General features: G+C 47.1%; 2 protein-coding genes across 3 annotated transcripts in view; one reads left to right on the top strand and one right to left on the bottom strand.

Annotated features, from left to right (window-relative positions):
* Positions 1-9,550, top strand: part of CEP15 (centrosomal protein 15) — a 33,949-nt gene extending 24,399 nt beyond the window's left edge. Inside the window, exons 5-6 of the mRNA XM_034066464.1 lie at positions 8,249-8,316; positions 9,324-9,550. Of these exons, the coding sequence (XP_033922355.1) occupies positions 8,249-8,316; positions 9,324-9,525 (270 nt within the window). The 3' untranslated portion in view covers positions 9,526-9,550. The remainder of the gene's footprint in view (positions 1-8,248; positions 8,317-9,323) is intronic.
* The window catches only part of CADPS (calcium dependent secretion activator), a 210,316-nt gene continuing 199,395 nt past the window's right edge, over positions 8,555-19,475 (bottom strand). For both annotated transcript variants that reach the window (XM_034066465.1, XM_034066466.1), the window contains 2 exons: positions 11,591-11,695; positions 8,555-9,907 (listed from right to left, as the gene is read on the bottom strand). In XM_034066465.1, the coding sequence (XP_033922356.1) occupies positions 9,728-9,907; positions 11,591-11,695 (285 nt within the window). In that variant the 3' untranslated portion in view covers positions 8,555-9,727. The remainder of the gene's footprint in view (positions 9,908-11,590; positions 11,696-19,475) is intronic.

Raw genomic sequence — 19,475 nt, 5'->3', positions numbered from 1 at the left:
GAGGGGGCGGGGGAGCGAAGGGTTTAGATTGAGCCTGGCCAGAGGTAAAGCAAAGCAATGAAAAGGCCCCTATATCTATCCATCTATCTATCTCTATATTATTATTTTTCTCACCTCCCTCGCACGCCTAAGAAAGTTTGTAGGAATCTGGGGGTTCTGACAAGCCTCCCCTCGCCTCCCAGCCGGGGCAGCTCGCCGGCGGCTGTTTGCAGACAGGCTTTTTCACCTGCAAACCACAGCACGCTCCAGAGACAAACTTTGTAAGCGGCGGCAGCAGCCCCCGGCTGGCGAAGGGGGGAGAGCCCTGCCCCGGGGGCTCCTCGGGAACGTGAGGGGGGACACCCCGCCTCGGGAATAGGGGTCTTCCCATCTGGAGCATTAGGAGTTGTTGTCCCCCAGCTATGCTCGCTGCTATCCGCCCGGTCTCCTCCGATGGGTCCCGCGTTTTAAGGGGGGAGAAGGTGAGATGGAACGGCGGAGAGCCGTACACACAGGCAACAAACCGGTGCTTGGACTGCGGGAGAGCCCCGGGGAGCCGAGCAGAGAGTAGGCAGCGGCTGGGCTCCGCTCGCTCCCGGGGCTCGCCGGCTTTAGCAAAGTATTTAATTAGCCTCCACAAACTTCTTTTCCTCGCCTGCAGATTATACTGAGTGGAGGGTTGGGAACTATTTTACACCTTGCCACTCACATGTTAATTAATCTCTATCTAACCCTAATTGCAGTTTATTCAAGCACCGCTCAAACAGCTCACCCACACAATAAACACTGGGGCTGCTTTTATCCATATTACTCCCCGCTCACACGTTGAGTAATTAACTCCAGTACCAACTAATAGTGCAAACAAATATTTTCTGTAAACGAGATGATTTCGGGCAGGATAAAAGAGGGCTGCGGAGCCGGGGCCGGGACCTCGCTGCCAGCTTCCCCTCGCAGGGCTGTTCTCCGGGCCGGGTCTCTCCCTCTTTCCCTTCCCCGGCCGAAGGCACGGCAGCCGCCGGCTCCCCGCTCCGCACCGAGCAGGTCGGCGGGTCTCACAGGCCTCGGGGCTCCCGGGGGTGAGGAGGACCCCGTGTAGCAGCCCTGGGGCCGCGGCCCGAAGAAGTCCCGGTGGAGGGTGAGGAGCCGGGATACCGCGCTCCCTGCGCATCAGCTCTTGAGGATCCCAGCTCAAACCCGCGCATCGGAGCTCAGTATTTTAATTGAAACCGCAGGTTTAGGCGCAGCTGGAGGCTGTCTCTATCAATTCCACTACTGCTCTTCCGGCAAGCCTATTACAAATGACTGACTTTGGGACAGCTGCCCCAGCCCCGCCGTGCCTAAGCCCCGCTCTGTGCCTTAAGCCCGGCTTTGGGGAGCAGGAGCGGCCGCACGTCGGGCGGGCTGCAGGGTCCCATTTCAGCGCCGCTCTCTGCCTCTTCCTACGGGGTTTTAATCCTTCACCCGGCGTTTGTTGGGGCGAAATGGTTTGCGGATTTTCTCCCTGGAAGGCGCTCGCAGCGAAGCATCTCACAACGCAAACGCGATCGTTCCCCAGGTTATTTTTGCGCCGCTGCATCCCCTATAAACGGCTGCCGTGCCTGCCCGGCCCCGCAAAACAGCTCGGGCGCATCCCAGGGTTCGCTGGGCCCCCGGTCCCGTTAGCTGCGGCCACGCTGCCCCGGCCCCAAACACTCCCCTGCCGCTGACATCGAAAACCAGTGGGGCTTTCCCTTTCGCCCCCCGACAACCAAACCCGCCCGATGAGGGGCTCCCCGGGACCGCGTTCCGCCTGTGCCCCGTCCCGGAGGGGGGCACAGGGGCCCACAGGCCCGGCCGCGCTGCCGCCCGTCCGGCCGCCCCGCCGGGGCAGTCGGCGCTGAGCATTTCTGGTCCACTGGAAGATAACTTAGGATACTCCTGGTTATTTAACTTGGCAGCTGCTTAAACTCCACAGTGGAAGCTGCCGAAAGTTATTAGGATTATGCTTCGATCTCTCTGAAATGGTGGCTTTGATTTCTAGGCTGCTTTGCTTTTTATATATGATTTTAAAGTACTTTTATTATTATTTATTTTCAACAGTAGGAGGTGATGAACGACCGGGTGAGCCACCAGTCCGGGCAATTAGGATGGGGCTGCCTTTTTGAGCCTGGGGAGCAGCTGCTGATGTGGCTTTGTGGCTGGTGTGAGGTGCGGCGGAGGGGCCAATGGAGAAGAGCTGGACTTCGGTGATGGCCAGGCTCGGGCTCCACCGTGCTGAGTTTGAGTCTGGCTCAGTGTAGGTCAGCAATTAGTGGCCCTAAAGGGCAACCCAGGAATGGCCCCAAGGTGTTTGGGTGGAGTTCAGTTTGCAGTGGTCAGAGGCACTTTTTTGACAAATCAGTGAGCAACGAATGGGAATATAGGGATAGCAGTTTGGTGCTGGAATGAAGAGGGGTTTGTTACCTGTTTGACTGCTTCCTGTTACCCCTTTGAAACCATGGTGTTGTATAATGGGAGCAGTACCAACACCTCAGCCAACACAGGCAGGGCCATTAGGGTAGGTGATATGACGCCCCTCTGCTGCTGTGTCATCCAATGGAGACAGCCACGACTGTATGGGACAGGAGCAATGCATGGTGAAGCCACCTTGGCATTGGGTCCTTCCAGGCTGTTGTTTTCAGCCCATTCACTGAGTTACGCATTATAGCATCTATGAGGGCAGATGGTCCTAATTTATATTATTTGGTGTCTGAAGCACTACTGAGGAGCTAGGGTTTGGAGCACTGCTTGAGTCCCACTGCAAATGTGGTCAGTGGGATTTTGGAAGCACCCTGGCCTAGGGTCCTTGCATGTCTGTGCTGACTTTGAAGGGCTAACACTGCTGTTTTAAACCTGATTTGAAGAGCAGGTTTCTGACCTGCTCCTAAAGCTGTTTGAAACCCGGACCCACTGCAGAGCAAGCGGCAGGGCACTGTGGCAGGAGCTGCACAGAGTGCCTCGATGGCAATCAAACTGGCTTATGTAATTCTAAAAATGGCAACTCCTTACTTGCCACATCTCTTTCTGTTCTATGCGGAGAGTCCTGCAGAGCTGCCAAACAGAAGCAATTGAATGAACTCTTTTCCCGGCTCATTCCTCCTTCCGCAGCTCGGAGAAAGTGAGCCAGAGCCTATTCTAGTTTGCCTGTCAACAGGAATGGTAACTAACGGCTCGATCCCAGCCAGGCTTTATGCCCCAAAAACACTGCCTGCCTGTGAGGAGTGGAGAGAGAGACATCATGGGTGAAGTCTAGCTCCTGGTGCGAGACTGGTCTGGCCCAGGAGGCATCAAGGAGTTGGCAGAGTCCACATCATGCCCAAAGGCAAGCAGGAGATTGTTGAAGGGGTGAGCTGATGTTCTCCATCATTCTTGTGGGAAATAGTCATTCTTTGCGTTGCAGTGATGGAGCTTTCTGAATGCTGCAACTGAAAGATGTCCCTTCCTAATGTTTGGAAGTGTGGTACTTTTTTGTTTTGAAAGAGTGGGAGCTTTTAAATTTTTCTATGGTTTTTTTTGTGTTTTTTTTTTTCCCTTATTTTCTATTTAGGAGAAAAGGTGGGAGGAAGTAGAGAAGGAGAATATAATGGGGGGATGGCCTTCTTCTCACTTTCCTACTGAAAACGTTTCAGAAAAAGGAGCAGAAAGCAGTGAGAATGAGTAGAAGCCCACTTCAGTTTTGTGTTCCTATTCCTTCCCTTTTTTTGCCTCAAAGAAGGATGGCCAAAAAAAAAAGTGGGACAAACTCCACGTGTTTTGAATTATGCTCCCTTTAATGAGATAGAAAACCATCACATTTTCAAAATAACTTACTTTTTCAATGGAAAAATACCTCAAATAGAGTAAGAGTCCTTCCAAAGCCAATCTTTCCACTGTCTCTTTTCAACTCACTTCCCACTCTGCGTTGACCAGTCTTCCTGCCTGTGCCACATACGGCATTGTTTGAGATCTGTATTTGCCCGTGTTTGATCTCTTGTCGCAGATGTCCCCATCCGCTGCAGAGCAGGACTCCATGGGCTGTGAGGTCCCGAGGTGACAGTGACAGCAGCACATTGCCTCCTTCCCCCGGAGCACGTGGTGCCAGGTGGGCTGCAGCATCCCTGTCCCTGGTGGTGGTGGCTAAGTTGAAGAGAACCTGGCAGGACTCCCAGATTGACTGGTGAACCTGCTGCTGTGCCACTTGGGCACAAGAAAAGTGCTGATTTCACTGCAGAAGACATGAGGTACAAGAACCACTAAAAATCCCTCCCAACAATCAGAGCCCAAACTAAAAATCCAGACCTTGTTATTGCCAGAAAAAACTTGAACGCACAACCCAAGTATTCCCTGAATGTTCAAGAACACCCACAAATTCTGTAAAAATAGCTGATAATTTATTTATTTGATTTATTTATGAGCCTGGCTTGTGATTTTGGGGTGGTGGTGGGGCTGCAGTTTGTGGTGCTGATGAAAAACCAATTTAGAGACAATGCCAGGCTTTGAGGAGCAGGGCTGAGGCTCTTCCTCACGAAACACAGAGCACTGCAGGACCCACTAAGGTGTCTCAGACTTCTTGGGTAAGGAAGACACCACTGCAATAACCATTTATCTCTGTGGAGCTATAGGCTTTTGGCCTCATAGTCTATGGATGAGGCTGGTGTCCCGTGGCCATGGCCAGTATGTGTTGGAGGGACTGGCTTACCTTTTTCAGTCTGGGTAGATCTCTTGTGGTGAGTGTTGGCTGCCCTCAGCCTTCCCATCCCTATTGGGCTGTGCTACTGGGTGATCCCCCAGAACTGGTGAACCTGATTGTGGGGCATATTCTTGTCCCTTATGTGAGAATCTAAGGGGTGCTGCCTCTGATGTCCATCACAAAACCAAACCATCAATCTTTGCTGCTTTACCTGACTGGAAAAAAATACCTTTCCCAGAGTTCACCACCACATTCACTTCAAGCCTTTGAGCTATTTCTCTCTTCCTTTCTCCCTTCCAGTGCGTGCTTCTCCTCTCCAGCTGACAGCCTGGGACACCCCCCATAGATCAGCTGCTTGAGGAGCATTCTCTGCTGAAAGCAGTCCTAAACGGTGTGGCCTTTGTTCCCCCCAGCTGTCCTATCCTCTGGGATCTGCAACAAGTCCTCATTTTACAGACCCCATCTTGACAGTCCCCAATCTGATCTGACCACCTGGTTTGTTTTTGAATTGAGCACTTGAGTCATAACATTTCTGTTTATTTCAACAACTGTATTCCTTGCATAGGAAATGAGCCAAGATGGTCTAAGGCAGGGAGAGTGAAGCATGTCGTGGTTGTAATTGCTTTTGCTCTCCCCATATACAATTTTACAGTATAATCAAAGTCTTATTTTTGTACTGCTGGACTCTGTTATTGACTTAATCTTCTTAAGTGCTCCTATTATTCCAGTGATTTCATCGTTGCATGTTGATTTTAATCTTTTGATCTCCATATTAGCTACTGCCTGCAACTAATTTGTTGCTCAGTGTTTTTCTTTGTTTTGACCTGCGAGGCATTTTCCTCATGGCACACAACTCTGCTGGCAGATTGCATATAATCTCTGCACTTTTTTTCCTCCCATATTTTGCATAGTTACAACAAATGCAGATTTACAACTTGAAATGGAATATGTAGCTTTTAGAAAGGCTAAGAAAAATATCACTTCAGGTTTTTTAGCTCGAAGAGCCTAAATGTGCTTGGATAAAGGAAATGCCGCTAGACACAGCTCACCTTTGAGAGGCATCACGCAGGCTTTTTAGTCCAGCAAGTTCAGAATGGGGAGCAACTGCAGTAATTGTAACTTATGTGCAGTTAGGGATCAGAGAGGTTCTGAAAAGCGTTGCTAGAGCCAAGGTGAAGAAGGTTGGGTTTGGTGAGTGGCTGAAAGGACTCCTATCTGGACTCAGCTTGATGCATCCATGGCTCTGCTGCATCACTCCATGGAACAATTTTTTGTGCCAACACTGGTGGTGGTGGTAGTGCAGAGTTGTGAACTTCAAACTGCAAGAGGTTCAAATATGGCTCAGCTGTGTTTTGGTTAGCCAATAGATGACTTCTTTTTGCCTTGGTAGTCGATAGTTCAACCTGTGCTGATTTATGAGTCCCTTTGTTTGCTTTAGATTTTCTTTTCAAAGCTTAGAGAAGAGATTTTTGCCTTAGGTTTGCTGTGAGTCTTTTTGAAAGAACACTGACAAAATCACCCTTGCTTTACTGCATGCCTGTTTATGCTTCTGAACACAAATTGCCTTCTAATATTTTTGACGTTTTGGTCACTAGAGAGGCAGAAAAGCAATTTCCAGGATGCCTATGGGCCAGGAGACATGCATTACAGCAGAGGGGAAAGAATCTGTTAGTTGCTGAAATATAAAACAAATTGGATGAACAGCTGCTGACACTTGTCAGTCAAATAGTTGATAGCATTTTCAGTCTCCATGCCACATGCTTTAAGTAAGTCTGTCAAAAAAAAGGATATTTTTGCTGGACTTCCCTGTAAATACGAGAGAAGTTTTGGCCTGATCTATCATTTAAAATTTTGCTGGCAGAAGAATGAAGTTTTCCTCTTTCCCCAAAACTGATTGACATAACTGTACTGGCAGATTCTTCATCTAGGTGCAGTTGTACTGGCAGAAAGTCCTTTGACTGTTGGAGCTCGTTCCATCGCAGCAATGGGTTGAAGGAAAGCTAGCAGCAGACCTTTGCATTATTCGGCTGGGTTTGCCAGAGAGCTCCCATCCATCAGTAAGCCCTTCTAGATGCTGCCTGAGATATACCTTTGCTCTGCAGGAGGCTGTCCAAGGTATAGCCTCTGGCCAGGAGGACTTTGAACACGGATTGATGTTTTTCAGACAAAATCAAACCAATTGGATTTAACATTTCTGCAGGATTAACCCAAGGTGGAACTTCCTGCTTGAGGAACCATGGTGCAGCACCCACGTAGAAACATGGTGCTGGCATGCCGACCCTGATCTTGCAGGGTGGAAGGCAGTGGGAATCAGGGTGCAACATGCTCCTTTGCTCAGCTGCAGGCTCTGGAGTGTGAGGTTCAATCCTGCTTTGCAGCGTTGCTCATACATGAGGTCTTCTCCTCGCCCACACTAAAGTATTAACTTGAGGCTCATCAATTTGGGTTCAGACTACTTAAAAGGAGTAGGCTGGCTAATGCTTCCTTGTTTTCAATGTGTGGTCAAGCCTGACATGTCCTGAGGGTTGTTATGAAGTCTGTAAAGTGCTTTATAGGGGATTGAGGGCATGTGAAAAGCTGTCACAGGCTATAGGGCCATCGCTAATGAGACAGAAACTCAGACAAGGGTGTCCATCACCGCCGTTTCAGGGAGGCACCTATGTGTGTTAGTGAAGCAGAGCCAAGGAACATCTGAAGGCTGCGCCCACACTCTTTCATTCAAAAAACTGAGCAGGGCTCACTATTTTGAAAGGTGGCAGGTGGAAGTGGGCTGTGTTTTTATCCAATAAATATTTCATGTTGGAAAAAAAAAAAAAGGAGCCATTTCCAGAGCAGAATCAAGCTGTTTCTCCAGCTTAGCTTTGCCTGGCTGGGAGAAGAGCTACAAATTTGGGTCTCCTGCAGTGCTTTTAGCTACCAGCCTGGTGACCAGCCCAGGTAGAACTTCCCCAGTACCTCCTTTTGAGCTGTTACCCTTCACATAAAAAGCTGTGACAGCTGAAGGGGTGGATGAAGAGAGCAGGTGTATGTGTCAGTATGTGTATGGGTCTGAGCCACTTAGAAAGAAGGGACCAGGTCATGCTTGTAGTTTGCTTATTGCTTTATGTCTCATGAGACTTGTTTTGTCAAGCAAGTCCTGTGAGGGCAGCAGGGAGTGAGTGAAGGCTCCAAACATAATGACGTTGAGATATAGATGAGTTTTGTATGCATCCCAGTGAACGACCTACAGAGACACCTGAGCCGGTTTTGGTAGACACATATATGCAGGAAGCATCTCATGGCTCTTGGGCACTGGAAGATGGTTTAGTTTAATGGTTCATTATGTCAGACAGGTTTGTGCAGGCGGGATGCTTTTCCAGCATTCACCCCTGTGGTGAACATTTGTCCTTCTTCCCCATAGGGGGTTCCTGGGCTTGGGGGTGAAGGACATCAGCTCTTCTGCTTCTCTCAGATGACTGAAACCCAGGATACAGGAGTCATTTTTTGTTTGAATTGGCAGGAGGGAGGGAGTGACTGCAAAACCTCTCAGAAAACTCCCAAACTAACATGCTTTCCAACAAAGAAGCTGCTTTGTAATTTCAGGTAGCAGCCTGCCCTACAAATTGCTGCTGTGGGCGAAGTTTAACTACAAACAGGCCTTTTGGTGGCAGGTAAGCATCAGGCAAGGCTGATGACCGTGCTACAATAGGGGCCAAACCAGGGCAAGATCATCAATTAGATGTCCAGAGACAAATCATAGAATATAGAGTGCAGATTATGATGGAAACAACTGCAGAGGTGATAGCAGAAATGCCCTTGTACCTGAGGAATAGACAGTGTGGTCCCACCCTGCCCCTGAGGAGCAAATCAGGAAACCATCTTCTTGTATTAATAAACTAAAAACACCCATGAGAAAAGAAAATGCCTTTATTCTGAGAGGTGGGGGCTCTTACATCTGAGCTTGTAATTGATTTATTTATTTTCTAAGGCAGACATAAAAAGACTCCATAATTTATTCTTAGGACATCGGAATAGTTATTTATTGAGAAGCCACAGTTCTCACACTTTTACAACTGTCGGCTTGTATAAGGCAAAAAAAGCAAGATGAATCACTATTTTACACAGAAAGTAAAAGCTCCGGAGGGACGGATGGACATGCAGTTACTGGTCAAAATGCAATGTATATGACATATATAAAAACCAGTGTGATACAGAGGGATTGTAAATTATGGTTACAATCTACTGAAATAAATAGTCAATATATTATTATAAACACATTTGTATAGTCTAAGATTGTAATTAAAGTTGTCTTTGTACATCCACAGTTATTGGAGATTTGAAACAAAAAATGTAACATTCAGAGGAGCAAAACGTCAACATAAAACAACTGCTTTGGACTTGTAATGTGGCATGATATATCCATGATAGTATTAATCTGGTGTGGCAATTAGAATGACTAACCCTTTGGGATGTAGCCTCTATGGAGTTAACTGCATATTGAAGGGAAGAGCCTGGTACATTAACAAGGATGCGGAATGATTCAAATGCTGTCTGGGTTTGTTTGTTTTCTGGTTTGTAAATGAACAGAGAGAACAAAAAAAAAATCATTTGTAATTGCCTTGTTCTTCTTTTAAAAACAAAGCTGTTTTTTCCCTCTTTTTTTTTAATTAATTTTAAGCAGTTGGCATCCACAGAAGAGAAACAAAGAAATGAAAGGACTCGAGTCACTCATCTTCACAACAATTTACCATCAATGTATATACAGTACATTAATGAAGCATTGTTTAAACTTTAATTATAACAGGGACACACCTAGCATGTTTTCTATGTATTTTTTTCCATTAACAGTATTAAACAACGGTGCTCCATATTGCTTATGAACATATAGATATGAACTCAGGAAACTGATGAATCAAAGAGAGGTGCTAATCTTATTACCACACAGCTAACATGGCATTTGTATTGGTAAACTTCTCATGGGCATTTAGAGCTGACAGAAAAATTCCTAATGTGGCTGAGTTACAGACGAGGTACATGCACGGATACCAGGCGACCTCCAGCTGGTCCTCCGGGCCAGCATCCCTAGTCATCCTCTTCATCTTCCTCATCGCTGTCCTTCATGGTGATGCCCTGGAGCCCTCCGCCTTCGCTGACCGATGCTGTGGCCTCCTCTACTGTCAGCCGGTTCCGGATGGTCTCATAGGTTTTGCTGTTCAAGGTGGAGTCCAGCACGCCTTGCAATCGGAAATCCCGGTATGTCTTCTACAGTGGGAAGAGGCACAGAAGAAAGAGGAGATAGCTCAGAGGTCAGGGAGAACACCAGCTATCCTGCTTTGCCACAGGGACCAGCCCATGCCACAGGGGTGGGGCCACTAATGGAAAAGGATGGGATGCCAGGGAAATCCCAGCCCTGGGGGCGTTTTGCATTGCCCCAAAGCTACTGTTTTACCATGGTAAAGGTCCATTGGGCAACAGATTATGGCTTTGCAGCTCTGTGAGAGTCAAAGCAGGGATGTACTGGGGTGCTTTTCTATGGTAGTTTGGGGTCTTAAAAGTCATCAACAGATAAAGGCCCTTCTCTAACTAACTTCCCTTACTTCTGCATGCTTTTATTCTGCCTGTAAGGTCAGGCAGCAGAATACTTATTGTCCATAACCGCAGACATGATTACACATTCCTGGAATGTTCCATATTAAACAATCAGTTTTGCAGTATTGGGATTAAATACGCTAAGTCCAGGATACTGGAGAAAACTGTTGATGTATAAACATAAGCACACGGCATGTGTATCTTAAATCTCCCTGTCGTCACCTAAGTCTGCAACTGGAGTTATATTTCCGTTGTTAGCTCTACTTTCTTTGTTACTACAATTAGTTTCTTTCATTTGAATTTCTGCGTAAGAACTTCTCGACTCTGTGAGATAAAACTCATTTAGTTCTGCTCTGTGCTCTTCATGGAAGCTATTTACTGTTCTGCTGTTTCAGAAAGTCCTTGGATTTGTTGTAGCTGCTTCTGAATGTAATATTGGTATAAATAAAGCACAAGGAAGAAAGCTTTCTTCAGCTAGTGACGAGTAGAAATAATTTGTCTGTGCCTGTTGTTTGCAGTTATGAAAAGCACATTTAATACATTTCAGTTTTAATTTATTCATGCCTTCAATGTGTTCACTGTACACAAGACCATAAACATTATAAAATACTAGACCAAAAAGCATTAGATAGAGCCTAAAATGATCAAAAATATATTTACCCCCTTCTGTGATCTTATTATTTCATGTAAACCACTGTGATTTCACACTGAAATAATTATCATTAGTCCAAGGCATGCACACACACACATATACACATACACGTGCACTCAAGGAAAAAAAATGTTACTTTCACAGTATGTTATCTCACCTTTGTGATCTCTTGGAGTTGATTATATACACCCATTGTAAAAGAAACAACTTCAGTTAGCTCTGAGAACAATCCTCATTTGCATTCTGACAATAATCATGAGCCAGAGCTGGGCTTAGTAAAACAGTGTTACAAACTTTGGGTTTGATTTAACCCATTTTAACACTGGAGTTCATTGGTGTGAGCCACATGTTTGCCCACAAAAAGGCTGATTTTGGTACAGGTAGGGTCAAATAGCAATAGTTTCATTTTTCTTTTTTTCATGGAAAGTTTAGTTGTTCTTATTTGCATACCTGTATTTTGCATCTATATGCATTTCAAGTCCCTGTCTGTCCTTTGCTACATGCCATACACACAGGTATCTTAAGGTCTTTTCCAACCCTTTTATATGATTCTATGATTCTATCTTAATTTTGAAGAACTTTAGTGAATGGCTTCATTTGTTTGCTGGTGATAGTTTACTAAAGAGACCATGCTGCACACATGCAGGCATACACACACACTCCTTCTGACAGCAAGATGTATTAAAACCACTTGTGCTCATTACCTTTACTATCCTAATGAGAGTTTTCAGTTGGTAGATGTGAAGCTGCAGGTCCATGCGGTCTGTCAGCCAGGTGCAGACAACATTCATCGAGCTGGTGTACCATTGCTGCAAGAGAGACAGGACTTCTCCAGCAACCACACTAGGGCTGTGTGCTTGTGCCTGAGCCCAATGTGCCGGCAGCACCCACCTTGTTAATGCACCGCTCATGGGATAGGGCAGACTTAGAGGCAGACAGGCACCTGCTTTTACACAGCATTTCCATGCACAAGCTTTTCAATCTTAATACCAACAAACTTATTATGAGGGGTAACAGCCACCAGCAACACTGCAAGGCTTTTGCAATCTCATTTTGCCATTGACAGGACTTGCAGGCAGTGGTGTTTAACCCATTTCCCTCCCCACTGAGGGCACAGTACTGCTTTTAAGTGTGTCAGACCCACACTCAAGCTACTTACCATCTTCAAATGGAACCACATAAGCAGCCACAGTGTGAGCCTGATGGCGAGTGGAAGGGAGGCTGCTGTGGGGCAAGGTGTGAGGATGCTGGTTTAAACCTTCCCATGGAAATGCTTTGGTTTCACCCTCACCGATACGAAGGATGGCAAAGCAGCAAAGAACCGAGCTTGCTTCAAGCTGCTGAACTCACAGAGACCCCTCGAGGGCCTGAAATGCCTGTGAACGAGGCTTGCAGCTGTATGGCTCAGCCTGCCAGCCCCGTGGTGCAGCATGCCTGCGGTGGGCTGCAGATCAGCGCCCCACTCACGCAGGGCTGCCATGGCACGTCTGACGCCACGCCGACGAGCAGCGAGACCTCGAGAGGAGAAGCAAGGAGAGGAGCGGGGGGGGAGAATATCACAAAACCTCAGCACAAGGGTTGGTGACAAAGTGGTGTGCATACAGAAAAAACCCATTGCACCTCTGTGTGCACAGGCACACTCTTCTCTTACACACACAGACCAAAACCTGCCCTGCAGAGCGGCTGCAACTAACCTAGAATCAGCTAGAGACACACTATCCCCGGAACGCTTATATATAAATTCTGATGGAGCAGCATCCAGGTTAGTCTGAAATGCAGCTTTTACTCCCAGTGAGGCTAAAACCTTGCAGCTGCAATTGATCTAGAACTAGTTAAAGGTGAAGGAACCACTGGACCAGTTTATATAAGTCCTGATTGAGTTAGTCTGAAATGCAGCTCTCTTTCAGCTAGCCTAATCCTTACATCAGGCTAACAGATGTATCATTACCTCCCTCCACTGCACCCTCGAGTGGGGGTCTCTGACACAGAAATATGTCCTCTTCCCTCTAATTTCTGAAGCTGCAAGTGCTGCAGGTGAATGGAGTCTGTAATTGCTAAACTGAGGACAGACACTTGTTTCCTTCCATCCTTCAACATGTGAACTGCCTGTGAGCAGTGTGCTGATGGCACTGCAGGACATGTGGCTCCAGTACCCTGAGCTGACGCTGATGTCCTGGAGTGCCCAAGAGCTTGCACATGCTCACCAAAGCACACAAATGAGTTCGTGCTAAACCAGCCCAGCACCACAACAGTGTGGGCTCAGCACACGTTGTTGAACTGTACGGTCAAGCACTCAGGAGTTGCTGCTCTCCGTGAGGCACACACAGCTGAGCTAGTCTCTCTTGCACAGGGGAGGGTTTTCCTCTCACTTCAATTAAGATGTTCTTGTACTTCTATTTCTACACCAGGTCTTAATAAAACAGAGGAAATAAAGGGAAAGACACCAAATAAATGGCACATGGTGACCTCTTGCTCAGTGCTTACACCCTGTGCAACTTGTGCACAAGGCCCTCCATTTCTAGGACAGAGGCTTGGCACGAACTAGGAGCTCGAATGAAACTAATTGAGACAGCAAGCAGGAGCTTTCTGCATCACAGAAGTCAGGCTCTGATACTCAGAGCTGTCGCCCGAGGTCCTGAAATCAAACTGGTGTAGAATCGTGAGGGGAGCACCCTCAGACAGTGACTGCTGTCACTGGGCTCCCTTGAAATTCTGGGAGGCAGTGGGGGGCAAACCAGAGAGAAATCATTGACATTTATAATGTTAATTTCCCACAACCAGCTTGAATGAGTCTCGCTCTCAGGTGACGTTAGCTGTGACCCTGCGCTGCACTGGCAGATGGATGCCCAGGTCACCAAACGCCTCTTTCCACCACTTCTTTAACTCGAACTGTAGAGGAGCAAGGTGACCGTATGTTAGACACGCACGCCATCTCCCTTCCGCTGCTGCCTCTTCCACACAGCAATCTGTTACCTCTAAATGAGATGAGGTCCTGCCATTTCTGTTTGCCCCATGCCACACACACCTATGTGGCTGTATGGCTCCAAAACAAGCTCTAATGTCCTCTGCCTGGAGGGTATCAGCAGGGTCACTTTGCTGCTGCAAGACCTTCAGATGAAGCAAAACAAAACATTTCCCTGTGTTTCTATAGACACTCCAACATGCAGAGAGTCAGGGAGACACAAACTCCTCCGAGCTGAATCCCAATCTGAATTACACCCCTCTCCTCTTGAACCCTGGCTGACGAGGGCTCAGCCAGGCACATTGCTCAGCTGCAATGAAAGGAGCTCTCTTCCTCAAAGCCGAGTGACTCCAAAGACTTTCTGCATTATGAGGGAAAAAGACAAAGTCTAATTCATTGATCTTGATACACAAAACCGTCACGTCACTTCATAGAGCACACACCAACTGCTGAATTTAAGCCCTGCATATTCATAAAAATAAGTTAGCCCATAAATTAAATGTTCCCTTTAGCTACCACTAGTGTTGATGTGCTATAAGACACACAAGCCCTCTGATTCATGACTAACCTACCAAAGAAGATAACATTTGCATATGATTATATTATTAAAAAAACAACAACAAAGCCAAATGCTCCAAAACAGAAACGTGATCATTTCAGACAAAAGAGCGCAGCGTGGTCCTGTCCTGGTGGGACCTCGCTCTATGCGGTGGCTCTGCCATGAGGGTGCATGAACACTGGGGCCTTGCCATGGGGCTGCAACACATTTCAGTCACATTGTGCAGCCCCAGTGCTGTGGCCTGGGCACAACAAAGTAACTAAGAAATGTATTTACTGAAACTCCTCCTTTACAACCTGGTTGTAAAGAGCAAGCAGATGCTGCCAAGCCTATGGACCTCAACTCCATGTAAAATGCACTGCTGCACACATAACGTTACTGATGCTACCTGGCATACCTATCCATCACTCCAAGGACAATTTACATCCAGCCTGGGCCACAGGGTGAGGAATGGCTGTGGAAGGTGCATCCTGGTGGGTGCCACACACCCACTGGGACATCAGCAGGGAAGGGATCAGGGCTCCCACAGAAGGATGCCACAGCCCCTGCTGTTTGTTACACGGTGTGACCTGGCTAACAGCAGAGGAAATACAGAGGCTCTTTGGGTGTTATCACAGCCCAGTAACAGCAAGTAGATACCATAGTTACACAGCCAGGAATTTAATCCCTCTTTCAGGTTAGTTTTCCTGTTCCCATTCTGTCTTTCACAGTGACCCTCATTGCTAGGTGCTAGCCTTGGGTAGATGAGCTGGGCTGAGGGCTGGCTGGGCTGCTCCTGGACAAGCATCAACAGAGCTGGAGCATGCCAAGGGTGCCCATCCAACACCCCAACAAGCTCGAGCAACAAGCTACCTTCTTCTCCCCTGCCCTTTTCCTTTGAGTGCAAAAGCATGATCAATAAGTTGCTGAAATAGCAAGTTTGTCTCTGAATACATAAATTGCAAAAATTGATATGAATAAATCTGCAAGTAACACACTTGAGTGTGGCACATTTTATCAAAAACCCCAAGCCCTGTGCTGGGTTCCTGCGCTTTCCGGGAGGTGGTGTCATTACACATAGCCAGGAACATCTGCAAACCCCCGTCTTCTTTGGTGTGAGCTGAATGGAAGCATGACCTCCTGTTCCTTGCCATGAACCTTGAGTTCGCACTCATATTTTACATGTTACAGGAAGCCACAGCTCACCCCAGGGGTGCTGCAAACAGAATCTCGTAAGCCAGATGCAACACTGCTTCTTAAGGCACCTGAAGGAGCTGTATTCTTCATTCAAAAGCTTACATACTAGTAGCTTAAGGTCACTTCAGCTTTTGTAAAGAGTGGGACAAAACCAGGAATGCTTATAGGGCTGGGCTGTCAGCAGGGTAGCAGAGGGATTACAAGGAACCTGTGACTCTGCCTCTTTCTGCCTTTACTGGTAGTTTTTTTGTGTGTGAACAAGTGCCATACAACAGATTGAGGCTGGTATAAAGGCCTGGGACTGTGCAAGAGCACCCCGCTGAGCCTCAGCTGTGCTTGCAATTAGCAATAGGCATGAAATGATTATTGTTGTGGTGGCTGATGGCAATCTGAAGTGACAAGTTTTATGGGGGAAGTTGTAGTAGGGATGTTCAGCAAGTTTCTGCAAACCATTAATCGAAAGCTGCAGCACAGTTTAGTCAAAGCTATTTTATGTCATTCCAAAGGTCTCACAAGGATGCTGAAAGAATATTTTCTGCTCTCAGTGCCTTGGAATGGAGTTTTTCTAGGTCAGGGATTCTTTACTGCCCTATTTAGTGTCAAAAATACCCATTTGCCTCAAATTAGCAGAAACCTTGTAGTTAAGGGCTAGAGATTAGGCATACAAAATTACTCAGCAGGTGACTGTTGGGTGGATTTGGGGGTTGAGAAGTCTTTAAAACTGACTACAAGACATTATATACTTCTGACAAAAGAACATAGTAATCCTACCTGCTTGCTTTAACCACTGTTGTTTGTCTATTATTACGTGCTTTAATGCTCATAAGAGCAAAACTACTGGTGATACTACTCAATTACCATAGTAACTCTCCCCTATGACCTCTCATTTCAGTACTCGCTTTCCAACATGAACCAATCCAAGCAGGGCAAATCTATTTAAAACTGTGACACACATGCACAAGGAGGCTCCGGATGCTGGCTGGCTCCCTTCCTTTGTCCGGGACATGGACTTGGTTTGAAATGCTGAAAGGCAGCTTTGAAATGAACCCTTGAATCCAAGGTGTTCCTAAGGTGAGGGACGGGATGGCAGGTGGCTGCCTTTGCAGCATCCCAGAGGGGACAAAGTGGGGGGAATGGAGGGAGGAATAAGTCTATGAGTCTTATTTCCCAAAGGAAAACAGAACGGCTCTGAGGCAAGTCCCCTCTCCCAAAGTGACTCGATCAGCTGGGAAAAAGAACCAAAAAGGAGTTAAAAAAATTACCAGCATTTTGTATCTGGTGTCTGTGTCCCCATCCAAGGACCACAAGCTCAGCTGGTGAAAGCACAGCGGGGCTGTGCTGATTTACAACTGCTGACAGTATGTGACAGCCGACAGAGCCGTGTCCATCCCCATCCTGAATTGGGAATTCGGCGTTGTCACATGGATTCACACAGCCACCTCCCTTTGGCAGGTGCTGTCTCCATAGGGAAGGTAGGGATGCAGTCACAGCAGCTCAGCACCGTGCTTCCTGGGGGCCAGCTCCATGCGCACATCTGTCAGTGCTGTGTGAAGACTTGCTCCGTGAATGGGAGCGGGAGCTCTTTGGGTGAAGTCTGCCTGCCCAAGCGACTGTGCTCTCCCTCATGGTATGCCCTGCATGCACATGCAGGTGTGTTTGTATGTATGAAGGTGGCTGCAGGCCTGCAACCCCAAGATCCAGATCATTCTTGTTCCTCCAATCTTCTGTGGCCACCAAAGCAATCCTTTCTACCTTCCCTCAGTGTTTCTTTCACTGCTGATCCCAGGCAGTCATTGCAATTATAAAAACTTGGTAAAGGCAATAAGCAAGAGCCTCATGGCCAATGTAATGTCCTACCTTTTTCCTTCAAAACAAAGAGAACTGTTCCCAGCAAGCCTCGATGTTCACTGCAGGATATGTGAACCCACTCTGAGAGCCTCCAAAGGCCAGCTCAGCTGGGATGCTGGATGTGGATGAGAGTGGTGGTGGGATGAGGTGTGCTTCTTGCCCTGCTACCAGTAACCACCAGTGAGGTCTTGGCTTGGCTGCTACAGCTGAGTCCCGGCTATGCTTGTCCCTGGCTGTGTTCTGTGTTGCTGCAGAAGATGATGTGCCATGCCCCAGGCTGATCCACAGGAAAGTGGGAGAAGCGCAGGGACAGGGTGACACAGATGACACGAGTGTCTGAAGCTCTTAAGATACACAGTGGTGGCCCCAGAGGAGGATGTGGTGGGCGGAGAGCCATGGTCTCTCAGGCACACAAGTGGCTGGTCCCTGTGTCAATGAAGAGATGGGGACAGACCTTATGCCACATGATGAAGAAGGGAGAGGCACATCTCAGCCTTGCAAGCATACGTTTGCTGGATGGTGAGTGGAGACCTGCCCCTGCAGCAATCCCCATCCAACGTTTTCTTCCCACTACTCAACAAAACGCATCCTCTGTGCCAGGTATTACTCCATGGTGCCCTGTGTATGGGCTCCCCTTTGCTCTGCCACTGCCTGGGGCACCAGAAGAGCCATCCAAAAGGCTCAGCATTTGGAGCTACAAAACCTCCTCCAGTGCAGAGGGACAAAACTGCAGCAGGCTCAGCCCCACAGGCAAAGAGCATCTGGCTCAGCTGTGTCCCGGCTGCAGCCGCGGGTGGCATCAATAATAACCCAGGGACTCTTTCGATTTACACCTGCCAAGGATTTCACCCATTCCCCAATCCTGGCAGGGGCCAAGGCTCAGGGGACCAAGCGTCATGCCTGTGTGAGCTCCTGGGTTTTCCAGGAGCAGAGACATTGGTGCGACATTGCCCGCATTAGAGAAATGAAGTTTAGCGGCTGCGGAGGAGCTAAGAGCACACAGTTAACCAGAAAATAAGCAATGAGTTAATATCACAGGCATTGATCAGCTAGTCTTACAATTAAAGCTTCCAATAAAAAGAGAAAAAAAAATAAAAAGAAAGCTCCCCCTTTTTATTCAACAGAATAAGAAATTAAACACTTGTGGGCTCATTCTAAAGAATGAATGAAATTGAATAAGCTACCTAGCACTTGAGATTCCCAGTGAGTGCTTGAATAGAGCAAACCTCCTGAGTTGAATGGATTGCCTTTTGGGACCAATTTGTCTCTTTTCACTCTTTATTCCTCCTTTTTTGCTGACAGATGTACAAAGGCGGAACTGCGCTGTGCAGCTTAGCTACATGCACCCACAGCAGCTGTCACTTTTGTCGAGCAAGTTAATCAAGCAAATGCCACCATATCCCACTTTCTATAAGGAACAACATGTTATAGACAGTAGTCTTGGGAGACGGGGAGGGAGGGAGAGAGACTTTATTTTAACTTTGAGTAGCTGCTTTTTTTTTTGTCTCCCCCCTCTGTGTGTGTAAGGGGAAAAAAAAAGGTGAGGGGGGGAAGAAACAAAAAAGCAGCAGCCAAATGGGGTAGCACAAACGGACACTTTTGTTTTCCCCCTAGAACAAATATTTAATATGATTTTAACTCTAACTTGGACTGCAGGGAGAGCTGTCCGGTTTTAATTAAATTTAAAGGACTTAGGGGATGGCGGTTAAAAAAAAGAAATGGAAGCTTTTTGTTTGCCTTAACGCTTGTTGATAATAATATATTGATTGTCAATTGCTAAGCCCCAAAGATTAGTGTAGTAAATACTATTATCTGAATGCCACAAGTGAAGTGCTAGCTTCCCGTCCCTGCTTTTCCCTTTGTGAGGTGGTTTGAATCACTGGTTGTTATTTATACATTTTCTTTGATAAAACCAACTTGTGTGGCTGATTTTTTCCCTTTTTCTCTTAAACCCTGCCTCATTAAGTACATAATAGCATTTACGTGTGGGGCTTTCTGCTTTTTAGCCTTTCAAGCTTAAGCTTATATTCCTCTCTCACAACCG

This window comes from Melopsittacus undulatus, chromosome 9 (assembly GCF_012275295.1).
Source record: "Melopsittacus undulatus isolate bMelUnd1 chromosome 9, bMelUnd1.mat.Z, whole genome shotgun sequence".
Classification (NCBI taxonomy): domain Eukaryota; kingdom Metazoa; phylum Chordata; class Aves; order Psittaciformes; family Psittaculidae; genus Melopsittacus; species Melopsittacus undulatus.
Note: the sequence above shows the minus strand (reverse complement) of the source record. Positions and strands in the feature narration are given on the sequence as shown.